Source organism: Trichechus manatus, unplaced genomic scaffold (assembly GCF_000243295.1).
Source record: "Trichechus manatus latirostris isolate Lorelei unplaced genomic scaffold, TriManLat1.0 scaffold00068, whole genome shotgun sequence".
Classification (NCBI taxonomy): Eukaryota; Metazoa; Chordata; class Mammalia; order Sirenia; family Trichechidae; genus Trichechus; species Trichechus manatus.
The window spans coordinates 13,011,312-13,023,936 of NW_004444004.1; the positions used below are offsets into that span (position 1 = coordinate 13,011,312).

Consider the following 12,625-nt stretch of genomic DNA (forward strand, 5'->3'; position numbering starts at 1 on the left):
AAAGCGCGGATTTAAGCCTAGGGAGAAAGGGAGAGGAAGGGAAGCGGGGGTTGGGGAAAGTCTCCAACTCTCGAGTAAAATGCAAATCGGCCAGTGGGTGATTCTCAGCTGCACTTGATGCCTCTTGGGTCCGCCCCGCGGCTACGCGGGGAGCCCGCCCCCGCGCCCCGCTGATTGGCTCTACAGCCCCGCTCGTCACGCTCTTTTGTCTCAGTGGGCAGACGCTAAAAGCGGCGGCTGCTGCCGTGGAAACCACGCTGCCTCCACTTGACTACCTTCGCGCGGCTGTGAGAAGCAGCTCCGGCGGGCAGCCCCGGGTTACTCCGAGCGGCCGAGGAGGCGCCCGAGGCCAGGACGCGGACTCCACAGCTAGCGACGCCTGGGCATCCGTTGTCCATCACCAGGTACAGGTAGAGAAAGGGGCGCGATTGCCCGGCGCGGAGAGTACTGGGCGGCTCCCGCTTGGGGAAGGAGCACTCCCGTGGCCGGGCTGCACCGAGGGAGGAGGTGGGGTTCAACTGGATGCTGCCGAATGGGTAGGATTTGCCTGGATTGAGGGTGGGGGAGCATTTCGCGGGGGGGGGGGGGAGGGATGGAGGATTGAAATCGCAAGCTGCTGCCTTGAGCCCCCTTCGCCTCTCCTCGTGTCTTCCTGGAGAGAATATGGGGATGTGAGTGTCCAACTAATTTTCCTTTTCTTCGTGGCAGGTCATCTAAGCCGAACTTGAAGTCTGTGTGGCTGATTGCAGAGCTGGTAGGCCCATGGTTTCCCGCGGGGAGTCTAATGGGGCGGGGGGGTCGCTTCAGCAGGTGGGAGAGGAAATTTTCCACCTGGTGGCTGCGGAGGCGACGCGGGTGGGCTGAGGGATGAGGCTGCTTTTGACCTTTCCCTTCCCCGCTCTGTTCGCCGCCGCGGCGCAGTCTTGACACCCTGAGGACCCTGATCGGCGACCCTCAGTGGGCTGAGGCCGACCCGACGGACCCCAGAGGCGCGATTTCTCAGCACTGATTGCAGAGGCTGGAGCGGAAACAAAGGCGTACACTTGCTCCTGACATCATGTAAGAATCAGAAATAACGAGGAAAACTTTGAGAAGGGGGTGTGGCGGAGACGTTAGACCACGAGATTAAGGAGATTTTATTTATTCCCACAAATCTGTCGGACTTAGACGATGACACTCTGCTTAGAGAGCCCAGTATCAGCTAGCTCCACACACCATTACACCTAGAATTCGAAGCAACAGTTGCCCTCCCTCTTGGAGGACTGGCGGGAGGAGATGAATGCTGCTCTGAAAAGCACCCTACTGGCAAAGGGACACTGGCTATCGCTATAAGGCTGTAATTGTCCTTCTCCTGCAGGGCATTCTTAGTGCACTGGGCAGGTATAAAATGCCGTGCAGGCTATTCAGGAAGGGAGAGAATTGGGCTGCAGATTGCTACCCTGAAGCCTGCTACTTTATTGACCCCCTCCCTTTTTTTTCTTTTCTTTCTAGTCCCTACTGAGATACAAGGAAGGCAGAGCCCTGGAACGTTGCTTTGGAGGTTCCTCCTGCAGATTAGGCTTTTCAGAGAAGCCCGTGCATTTTGTTATATTCAGCTAGCCAGTCATTATCGATTATGGCTAGCATCATTGCACGTCTGGTTAACAGCCGGGGGCAGAACGCACCCTTGCCACCTTGGGCCTATTCCATGCTGAGGTCCCTGGGGAGGAGCCTTGGTCCTTTAATGGCCAGCTTGGCAGAGAGAAACATAAAGTTGTTCTCCGGAAGGGTGGTGCCAGCCCAGGGGGAAGAAACCTTTGAAAACTGGCTGATTCAAGTCAATGGGGTCTTGCCAGATTGGAATACCTCTGAGGAGGAAAAGCTCAGGCGCTTGAGGAAGACCCTTAGGGGCCCTGCCAGGGAGGTCATGCGCTTGCTCCAGGCAGCCAACCCCAACCTAAGTGTGGCAGATTTCTTGCGGGCCATGAAACTGGTGTTTGGGGAGTCTGAAAGCAGCGTGACTGCCCATGGTAAATTTTTTAACACCCTGCAGGCACAAGGGGAGAAAGCGTCCCTTTATGTGATCCGTTTAGAGGTGCAGCTCCAGAATGCTATTCAGACAGGGGTCATAGCTCAGAAAGATGCAAACCAGACTCGCCTGCACCAACTCCTTCTAGGGGCTAAGCTGAACAGGGACCTGCGCTTCAGGCTTAAGGATCTTCTCAGGATGTATGCAAATGAGCAGGGGCGTCTTCCTGATTTCCTGGAGCTAATCAGGATGATAAGGGCGGAAGAGGATTGGGATGGCACTTTTATTAAACGAAAGCGGCCCAAAAGATCTGAGTCAGTCATGGAGAGGGCAGCTAACCCTGTGGCATTTCAGGGCCCTCAGCCAACAGCAACTGGCAGTGCTAACTGCAGCTTGATAGAGATAGATGATACCCCTGATGACTCAGATGAGGATGTGATCCTGGTGGAGCCTCAGGATCCTCCACTTTTATCCAGGGCTGCTCCTCCTCCCACACGCAAGGCCAGACCTCAGGATCAGGTGCTGGTCAATGATTCCCCCAGCGACTCCGGGGCCCAATCTCCTTCCACCAGTGGTGGTTCTGGGCATAAGAATGATGGTCCTGGGGATAAGCGTAAGGCCAGGAAGCGAAAATACACAATCCACTGTTCACATCGCGGTGAAGAGGACCACTCGAAAGAAACTTGTAATGAGAGCAACAAGGCCCAGGTTTTTGATAATCTCATTATCACCCTGCAGGAACTGACACACACCAAGGAGGAGGAGCCAAAAGAGGTCTCTGGCGAACACAATGACCCCTCTGAGCCACAGAGAGGTGCTAGCCCCCAGCCCTAAATGAACCCTTACCTATATTCAGAGCCGGGTGGTGGGAAGACCAGGGAGGGATTCTCATTGCATGCATTAATCCTCAGAGCAACTTTCTTTTGGGGTGGAGGAGAAAAAGTCTTGGATACCAGTACAGGGGAGGGGGATGGCCTGACCTCTCTGTCCCTGCTCCCTCCCTGCCTAAGGGTATGTTTTCTGTGTGTGTCTATCTCTTTGATGGCTTTACTCTCTTTGTGAAAGTGGTACAAGGAGAAGTACAAAAAACGAAAGTACAAATATCTGAAACCCTCCACCCTTATATAACCATTGTCAACCCTTTATTGAATGCCCTTCTAGATACTTCCCTATACCTGCGCACTTAGATAGATTTATGTATAGATAAAAGTGATCAAATATAAGTGCTGTTCTATACTGTGTATTTTTTCACCAAACAATATATGTTGTAGGCTTCTTTCTTTGTTAATAAATATACATCAGCATCTATTTTAATGTCTCTGTGGTATTACTTTAGGAAGAAGTAAAAAAAATCAGAAAAATGTAATAAAAAGCTGCAAAGAGGGATCATACCATGAGGTGAGGTTTTTTATCAACCTCATTCTACAAACAAGGAAAAGGGAAGACGAAACAGCCTATAATATCTCCCAAAGGTAAAGGGGGAAGAGCTCGTTACCACAACTGACCTGACCCTAGGTCAGAGAGCCAAACTACAGCACCCATCAGTTGACGATGCTCTAATATTTTCTTCTCTAGTATATCCAGAGAAGTCTGATGGTGGAGTCTGGTGCCGAGGTAATAGCTCTACATGGGGGTTCCAGGGGCTAGATTTCTGTTCACTTGGTGGAGAGGGGGCTCTCCTTTCTCTGGGTGGATTCTTTGGATTGCTATTGCTGCTGCTGCTTCTGGACAGTATCCTGATCACAAGGAATCTCTCCTGTCAGCTGACACTACCCTCTGCCCACCCCACCCCACCCCACCTCAACCCCCCAGTTAAGGAAAGGAAAGAGCAGCTATTCATGGCAGCTCAGCACCAGGAGGCTTAGGTCCTGATAGCACCCAAGGCTCACCCTGAAAACCCTGTAGCTACATACCAGAGAGACAGGCAGCAGGAAGACTCTAAGCTAAACCCCGCTCCCCACCTCTCCACCCCAACAATTGAGAATAGCTGGGAGGGATGAAAAGCAGTCTAGTAGCTGAGGAACATGAAGGAACATGAGAGAATCAAAAAGTCAGGAAGTCCCACACATCCTTTTAGGAGAACTGAGGGCATCGGTAGGGGAGACAGCAGAAAAGGCTCTTCCTGGGTACCTTCTCCTGCTCTATCTCCTGACCTCAGATTTTAGGGTTATAAAAGAGGACATGTGTGACCTCAGTTTCCGAGGGACCCCATGTTTCTTGTAGGTGCTTAAGCCCCTATTCTTGTGAGTGGGCAAGGCTAGGGGGTATGTGTGACTTCATTTAAGGCGGGTGTGTGTGTGTGAAATGAATGCCCTATGCAGACCTAAGGACTTGAGAGAGTTTGTCATGCAGGAAGCAGGGGCTCCACTGGGCTGAGAGCAGATGGTGTGTGCAGCAGTGGGAGACGGTGTGTCAGGGGAGAGGAAGCATGTGTGTAGGGGAGGGTGAGATGGTATGATGACCGGGGGACTCATCTAGACTGACAGGGACAAGAAGCCTGGTAGGAATTGCAGACCCGGAGGTTTCACACGGAGCTCTGGGCTGTGAAGTCCCAAGGATGGCACAGGCTAAGGACTCCAGGGAGGGGTGCTGGTATTGTAATTATGTTAGCAGTTGATGGCCTGCTTAGAGGGGTCAAAGGGGTGCAGGCTGAGACCGTGAGGGAGGAGGAGAAGCCAGGCACTACAAGGAGCCCGCTGCGGCCTTCCCTGGGCTGCCATGCCCAGAACCAGGCTTGAAGTGCTTCTCCTTCCAGAATCACCCCCATCAGCTCCTCCCTGGCTTCTTGCTCCTGCTTCATCCATGACCCCACAATTTGATCTTGGAAGCACTCCCTTCCGTCAGAGCCACACTCACCTCCACTTCCTCTCCTTCTCCCCTAGCATTCAATATTCGCCTTCAGTTTCAGCCTCCTTAACCTTCATGGCCAGCAGGAGACTGGGAGGGCCCCTATACCTCTGACCCTTTAGCTGAGAACTGGGCTAGGAGCAAAGGCTCAAGAGGCCCACTGCCTGCACTCCTCTGGGACACCTCTGAACCCCTGACAGCAACCTTCATCTTTCCAAAACCACTGGGGACCCCTCCCCACCCCCAGGCAGGAGGCAGCTCCACTCAGGCCTCCAAAGCCATAAGAGGCCCCCAACATTCACCAGCTCTTGTAGGTTTATAACATTTTATTCCTCTCTAAACCCCCCAAAACCAAAATGGTTGTTGTCAAGTCGATTCTGACTCATGGTGACCCCACAGAGTTTTCAATGCTGTGACTTTTCAGAAGCAGATCACCAGGCCTTTCTTCTGAGGCACCTCTGGGTGGGTTCGAACCACCAACCTTTAGGTTAGTAGTTGAGCACTTAACCATTTGCACCTCACCCAGGGACTTTTTATTCCTCATTGTTGTTGTGTGCCATCGAGTGGATTCCAAGTCATAGCGACCCCAGATGACAGAGTAGAACTGCCCCGTAGGGTTTGGTTTCCTAGGCTGTAATTTTTTAGGAGCAGCTCACCAGGTCTTTTTTCCCACGGAGCCACTGAAATCACTGCTACGTTTGAGCCCACTGTAGCCACTGTGTCAATCTATCTTGTTGAGGATCTTCCTTTCTTTCACTGACCCTCTACTTTACCAATCATAATGTCCTTCTCCAGGGACTGGTCCCTCCTGATAACATGTCCAAAGTATGTGAGATGAAGTCTCACCATCCTCACTTCTAAGGAGCATTCTGGCTGTATTTCTTCCAAGAGAGACTTGTTCGTTCTTCTGAAAGTATATTGAATATGTTTAATATTCTTTGCCAACACCATAATTCAAAGGCGTCCTTATTTATTGTCCAGCTTTCACATGCATATGAGGCGAATGAAAATACCATGGCTTGCATCAGGCACACCTTAGTCCTCAAAGTGACATGTTTGCTTTTCAACACTTTAAAGAGGTCTTTTGCAGCAGATCTGCCCAACGCAATACATCGTTTGATTTCTTGACTGCTGCTTCCATGGGCATTCACTGTGGATCCAAGTAAAATGAAGTCCTTGACAACATCGATCTTGACCACTGCTTTGAAAACCTTCTTCCCTCCCCCCATCCTCTTCTCTGTTGTAAACTAGAAATTGTCTAAACTTTTTATTTCACCAACATGATGTAAGCCTGACATCTCTTTTTTTTATTGCTGTAGTTTAAATGAAGTTTACATTTCAATTTAGTCTCCCATACAAAAATTTATACATACATTGTCATGTTATCCTAATTGCTCTCCCCATACTGTGACAGCACACTCCTCCTTTCCACCCCTGATTCCCCACGTCCATTCAACCAGCTCCTAACCCTCTCTGCCGTCCCATCTCATCTCTGGACAGAAGCTACCCATTTAGTCTCTTATATCTACTTGAGCTAAGAGGCACACTCCTCACAAGTTATCACTTTATGTCCCACTGTCCAGTCCAATCCCTGTCTGAAGAGTTGGCCTCGGAATTTGTTTTAGTTCTGGACTGATAGAGAATCCAGGGGCCATGCTCTCCAGGGTTCCTCCAGTCAGAAGAAACTAGCCTCTGAGTGCCCTTTGGTTTCCATGATGCCCCTCTCTCATGGATCCCCACTCTCTGACTTTTTTGTTGCCCGTTTCTCAGACTCCTTTGCTGAATCTTCTTCCTCTTTCTGATCCTCCCATAATAAAAATAAAAAATCATTACCACTGTGATGTATTCAGAGGTTATTGCATGCCAGGGGTCCTGTGCCAAGCCTTTTAACTGCATTAACTCCCTTAATTCTCAGATGAACCCCATAAGATAGGTATTACTATTATCACATATTTCAAGTGAGGAAACAGGCTGGACCATTAAGAAAGTTGCCTAGCATCATGCAGCTAGTGTCAGACTCTGGAGTGACTGACTCCAAAGCCTATGCTTCTTACACGTGTGAGCTCTCGTTTTCATAGCACCCTATGATATAGGTGTTATTACTGTCCATACATGACATATGAGGAAACTACCCATTGTCCATTGCCATCGAGTTGATTCCAACTCATAGTGCCCCTGTAGGACAGAGTAGAACTGTCCCACAGGGTTTCCAAGGCCGTAATCTTTATGGAAGCAGACTGCCACATCTTCTTTCTGCAGAGTGGCTGGTGGGTTCGAGCTGCTGACCTTTTGGTTAGCAGTTGAGTGCTTTAACCAATGTGCCGTCAGAGCTCCTTATGAGGAAACTGAGGTCTGTAAATTCAGGATAATAAGACCTGCTTTTTCCAGGTGTGTCATGTATATCAGTGATTAGCACAGGGCTGGTCCATCTTTGGTTCTCCAGAAACAGTAGCTATTATTACTCTGCTTGAATGTATTACTCTGCTATAGGAGGAAGGACGAGAAAAATTAAATGCTGCCAATGCTATGTAGACAGTGCTTATTTAGTGCTAATCTGAGGATGTGACAATCTGGCTCCAGGAGCTATCCTGAGTTTAGACACTGACAGGTACAAGAATGGATTCAGAAATGCCTGAGAGTTTAACAATGATGATGATGATGATGATGATGATGATAGGATGATAAGGGAACACTTATTGAAGGCATTAGTGGTTCAGTGGTAGAATTCTCGCCTTCCATGTGGGAGACCTGGGTTTGATTCCTGGTCAATGTACCTCATGCATAGTCACCACCTATCTGTCAGTGGTGGCTTGTGTGTTGCTCTGATACTGAACAAGTTTCAGCGGAGCTTCCAGACTAAGACAGACTAGGAAGAAAGCCCTGGTGATCTACTTCTGAAAATCAGCCAATGAAAACCCTATGGGAAGCATTTCATTCTGTTGTGCATGGGGTAGCCATGAGTTGGGGGCAGACTTGACGGCAGCTAACAACACTGAATGCTGAGGTAGATTCCTTGTACAAGAAGGACACTAGGCCCTCCTTACACAATTTGTGTGCCCCCAAGGAATTTCTCCTTCCCCTACATGTCAGAGACACCCATATCCTTTTAGATAGCCCAAGACCAGCCAAGCCTTCGCCCATTCAAGGCCTTCTCCCTAGCAAAAGAGGCTCTCATGATCTATCCTCACAAGATGTATGGATCCCTAGCTGCAGCAGGTCCTCTCAGACCAGAGCTCACAACTTGTTATAGCCTCTCACAACTGCTCCCTCAGATATGTACCATGTTCACCATCCCCATTTTACAGATGAGGACACTGAGGCACACACAGTTACAGTAACTTGCCCAGGTCACATAGCTAGTAAGCTAGTTAGAACTAGAGTTAAACTTCTGATCTGCTGTTCCCAAAGCCAGAAGTCTCTATCATTGTGCTGTAAAGTCATTCCTAAGGTAATGGCTACAACATATCAGATCATTCTATTGGCTGAGTCCTGGGCATGACCTAAAGTCTACAGAGTAGACGGCCTCAGTTTCATTTCTGTTATTAAACAAGACAAAAAAAATCAGTTTAGGAAAGTTCCTTCTTAGAGCCTGAAACCATCTTCTCCTCATATTTATTTTTATGTCCAATTTCTGGGAAAGATACTAAAAATAACAAACAGTTGTTGAGGATGTGGACAAATAGTCTCTCTCCCACGCTGCTGGTAGGGCTGAGAATTGATACACTCTTCCTGGAAGGCTGACTGGGAAATGTATCAAAGGTGGAAATAAGGAAACCCTTGGACCTAGCAGTTTGACTTCCTAAAATTGGTGCTAAGAAAGTAACTGGAAATGTATAAAAACTTCTATAAACAAAGATGTTTATCCTAGTTTTTTTTTTTTTTTGGTAATAGTGGAAAACAAGAAACAACTTAAAAGCCATGAGTAAGGTCTGGTTGAATTAATTAGGCTTCATACTTGCAATGGAATGCTATACATTTAAAACTTTAGGCATGCCTCCAGATTATTAGGCCAAACCCAAGAAATAAAGCATGGTCCCTCCAGAAATGGGGCAAAAAGACCACCAGTCCGCCAGGCCTTATGTGTTATCTTTGATTCCCAGGCTATCACCCATGCTGTTTCATCAGTCTTGATCCTCCTTTCCCCTGTCACGCGGCAAAACCCTAGTTAGACTTCAAATATTAGCTCTGTGGCCTCACAAAACTCCACTGAAGGTCATTCCGTAAATCTTATCATTTATCATTTCGTTGTAATTGCTTGTATAAGTAAGCTTATATCTCCCCTGCCTAGCACAGTGTCATTTGAATGTCCTGGCACATACTCCAGACACACTCCCACCTGAAGTGTGCTGGGCAGTTCTCTCTGTTTCTCCATATATCTCTGTGCTTTGACCTCTCACCATGTTCAAGTTTTTGCTCAAATGTCACCCTCTCCACGAGGTCGACCCTGAACAGCCCATTTAAAACTGCACACCTGACCATCAGCACTCCCATTCCCCATTCCCTATTCTGTTTTTTCCATCATATGCCTCTATTATACTATGCTACATAATTTACTGAGTTATTATATTGTTTATTGCTGCCTCTTTCCATTAGAATATAAACTCAACAAGTGCAGGCATTTTAATCTGCTTACTTCACTGGTGCATCCCCAGCTCCTAGAGCACTGCCTAGAACATAGCTGCTTCTCAGTGAATGTTCGTGGCTGGAAAAAAAAAAAAAACCTCGTTGCCGTTGAGTCGATTCCGACTCATAGTGACTCCATAGGACAGAGTAGAACTGTCTCATAGGATTTCCAAGGAGTGGCTGGTGGATTTGAACTGCCGATCTTCTGGTTAGTAGCCGAACACTTAAATACTGCTCCAACAGGGCTCCTGAACAAATATAACTACCCCCCCGCCACAAAAAACAAACTCACTGCTGTGGAGTCGATTCTGACTCATGGAGACCCTACGTGTCTCAGAGTAGAACTGCATTCCATAGGGCTTTCAATGGTTGTAATCTTACAGAAGATCCTTGGGTGGCACAAGTAGTATGCAATCAGCTACTAACCTAAAGGTTGGCAGTTTGAACTCATCCATCAGTGCTGCGGAAGACAAACCTGGTGATCTCCTTCCATAAAGATTGCAGCCAGTTCTACTCTGTAACACAAGGGGTTGCCATGAGTCAGAATTGACTCAATCCCAACAGGTTTGGTTTTTAATCTTATGGAAGTAGATGACCAGGTCTTTCCTCCACAGTACCATTGGGTGGATTTGAACCGCCAACCTTTCAGTCACATTATATCAAATCTCATCATGGAAGTGATCACAACATCATACAACAGCCAAACCACTGAGAATCATGGCCCAGCTAAGTTGACACACAACCTTAACCATCACAGACATTAATAAAAACTCTGGAAGATTTTGGAGAAGAAAAATATAAAAATATTCTTTTGAGTATTCTGTTAGATGTGAATGAATGGAAAGATCTCAAGTTTAGCTACAGAATGGTGGGCATGGTGACTGGGGTGGGGAGGAATACATCACCATAAATTTGCCCAGGCACCAGGCACATCACAGGTCTACCTCACAATTACAATGCAGGGACCCCTTGGCCCACTAGATGTGCAATTATGCGCAGTAGTTTTTTGGGAATAAAACAAGCATGGTGAGAGCCATGGCAAGGGTGAGCCAGGGGACAGTTGGAAAACAGAGGAGAGCCCTGTAATCCAAGTGGTCAGGCCCAGTTTTTCAGAAGGGGGGATGTGTGTGCTATAGGACTACCGTTACCCTCAGCAACTGGGAGCTAATGGAAGGAGAGTTCCAACCAACGTGAAACCTGCTTACCCTGCCATTGTGGTCAGAGAGCCCCAAGAGGGAGGTTCACAGGGTCTCAGAAGAGCATGCTGTTTCCAAGTTGAAGGTCTTGAGGCTTGGTAGGGAAGTCTGAGTCTTGACTGGATCTCGGTGGGGCTTTCAAAACTGTCAAAAGCTGCGCCCCCAGAATATCATCACCAACAACCTGTTGATATGACAAAGTAAAGGAGAACACCACCTTGCAAAGCTTTGGCAGTGTTTCAGGGGGAAAGAAAAGGCAGAATTTATTGAGAGGTGGAAGTTTGGTTTAAGGCAGGTCTTTCAGTGTGGGGACTTGATTAGGACTGGGTAAGGATCATGACACAACAGTCCAGGAGTGGTGGAAGCAACAAGGTGAAGGATTCAAAGAATTTTAGGGAGCAAACTGTTGATGCTTCCCATTGAGGTGTTGATGGCTCTTTGAGGGAAGTTCCTATAATTAACAAACCATTTTCCTGGGCAGGGGAATCCTGGAAAAGTAGAGAAATGCTAATGGAGACAAAGTCATGTTTCTGTAGATAGTAAGGTACGGTTTTGGTTCTCAGTGTTCAGGTTGAGTGTGAGGATAGACGGTTATTAGCTCTCATGTACATAATATTTTTATGAATAATTCACCTTATGTATGTGTTTGTTTTGTGGTATCAAAATTCTTTCGGTTCCTTGAATCCTGAGGAAAGCTGACACCCACTCTTTATGTGTTTGGAAAGCCCTGATAAAGAAATAGCCAACTTTAAGTGGATTTTTTAATTTAATTTTCAAAAACACCCAGTGAAGTAAGCCTATTTTTTAGAGGAAAAACTGAGACGCAAAGACGTAATTACCTTCGCGCAGTTGCAAATACATTTTTTTTTCAGAGACATCAACAAAAAATACTTTAAACAAAATTGCCAACAATGGGGAAACTGCCCTATTCTGTTCCGTTTTTTGCAGAAGGAAGCTGGGATCTAAGTTCAAAATAATTATTTGGCCATTCTGTCCTCTCTGGAATCCTTTTCCCTTTGGGGTGAAGGGAGTAAGGGTGGAAGTTAAAGGCCTCCATCTAGTACCGCAGTTCAGGATTCCGTCGGCTCCTGGCCTTACAGCCACTTCAGCTTTAGGGATTTCAGCCTCGGCCTCGGAGACCCCCGCGGACCGGAAGCTGCCTGCCCGCAGGTTCTGACCTGGCTGCGCCTAAGGCGCCGGTTTTGTCTGTTTCCGGTTACGAGGGGGCGCTGCGCAACAATCGCATTTCCCGGGAGCGTGGCAACCATGTGAGCAGGATGTCACGCGGAGGGACGTGAGGGCTGCCTGGTGGAGCCCAGAATGAGACTGCGAGGAGGGGAGAGGTGAAGCGCTGCCGAGACCGCTCAGGCTGTTTTCTTTCCTCCACCGCCTTCCCTGCGCTGGCCAGAGGCTGGGGCTGCAGCAGGAAAGCGACTGAAGTCCGGGCGCACTTAGCTGTTATCTCCCGGCGACCCTTAGAGCAGCCGCGTGAGTTTCCCGGGCACCAGGAGGCCCTGGGAAGAGATGCCTCTCCACTACATTGTGGCAGTTTTTGCGCTTCCCATAATGCAAAAAAGGAGGGACTTTCTCCCAGCTGTTAGATTCCCGTTGCCCCTCCCCATTTCCCTCGGATAGATGGGCTTTCCTTGGAGTGCTCCTTGCCCGCGGGTCCAGGGGGTGGGGTTTGTATCTCTTGGCAATTCTGGCAGGAGGACATCCTTTCCCAATAAGCAGTGACCAAGTTGGTCCCCCCTCGCCCCTCAGAAAAGCCACCATTTTCACATATATACCGTAATAGAACAATTTTCCTGGTTGTGAACAGCACAGGAGAGTTTCAAGAAGTCAATTTATTACCTGACTACACTTTTTGCTGGGAGTAGCGGCATTGGGCACACTCAGAATTAAACAAGTTCAGAGGCCAGGGAGTATCCGGACTACATACCTGGGTCAC

General features: G+C 48.1%; 1 protein-coding gene across 2 annotated transcripts; it reads left to right on the forward strand.

The window, feature by feature from the left end:
• The first annotated feature begins 270 nt into the window (after positions 1-270).
• ZCCHC12 (zinc finger CCHC-type containing 12) lies at positions 271-3,506 on the forward strand. 2 transcript variants are annotated; one of them, XM_004379842.2, is made up of 4 exons: positions 271-404; positions 709-754; positions 922-1,059; positions 1,492-3,506. In XM_004379842.2, exon 4 carries the CDS (start codon positions 1,616-1,618, stop codon positions 2,840-2,842), a length of 1,227 nt encoding a protein of 408 aa, XP_004379899.1. In that variant the 5' UTR covers positions 271-404; positions 709-754; positions 922-1,059; positions 1,492-1,615; the 3' UTR covers positions 2,843-3,506. The 2 variants fall into 2 exon arrangements, with proteins under 2 accessions (XP_004379899.1, XP_023590258.1); XM_023734490.1 differs by having other exon boundaries at positions 294-410.
• The last annotated feature ends 9,119 nt before the right edge of the window (positions 3,507-12,625 follow it).

Bases quoted from the DNA above. Each gene is read 5' to 3' on its own strand.
- ZCCHC12 (XM_004379842.2), top strand. From the start codon at position 1,616: ATGGCTAGCATCATTGCACGTCTGGTTAACAGCCGGGGGCAGAACGCA.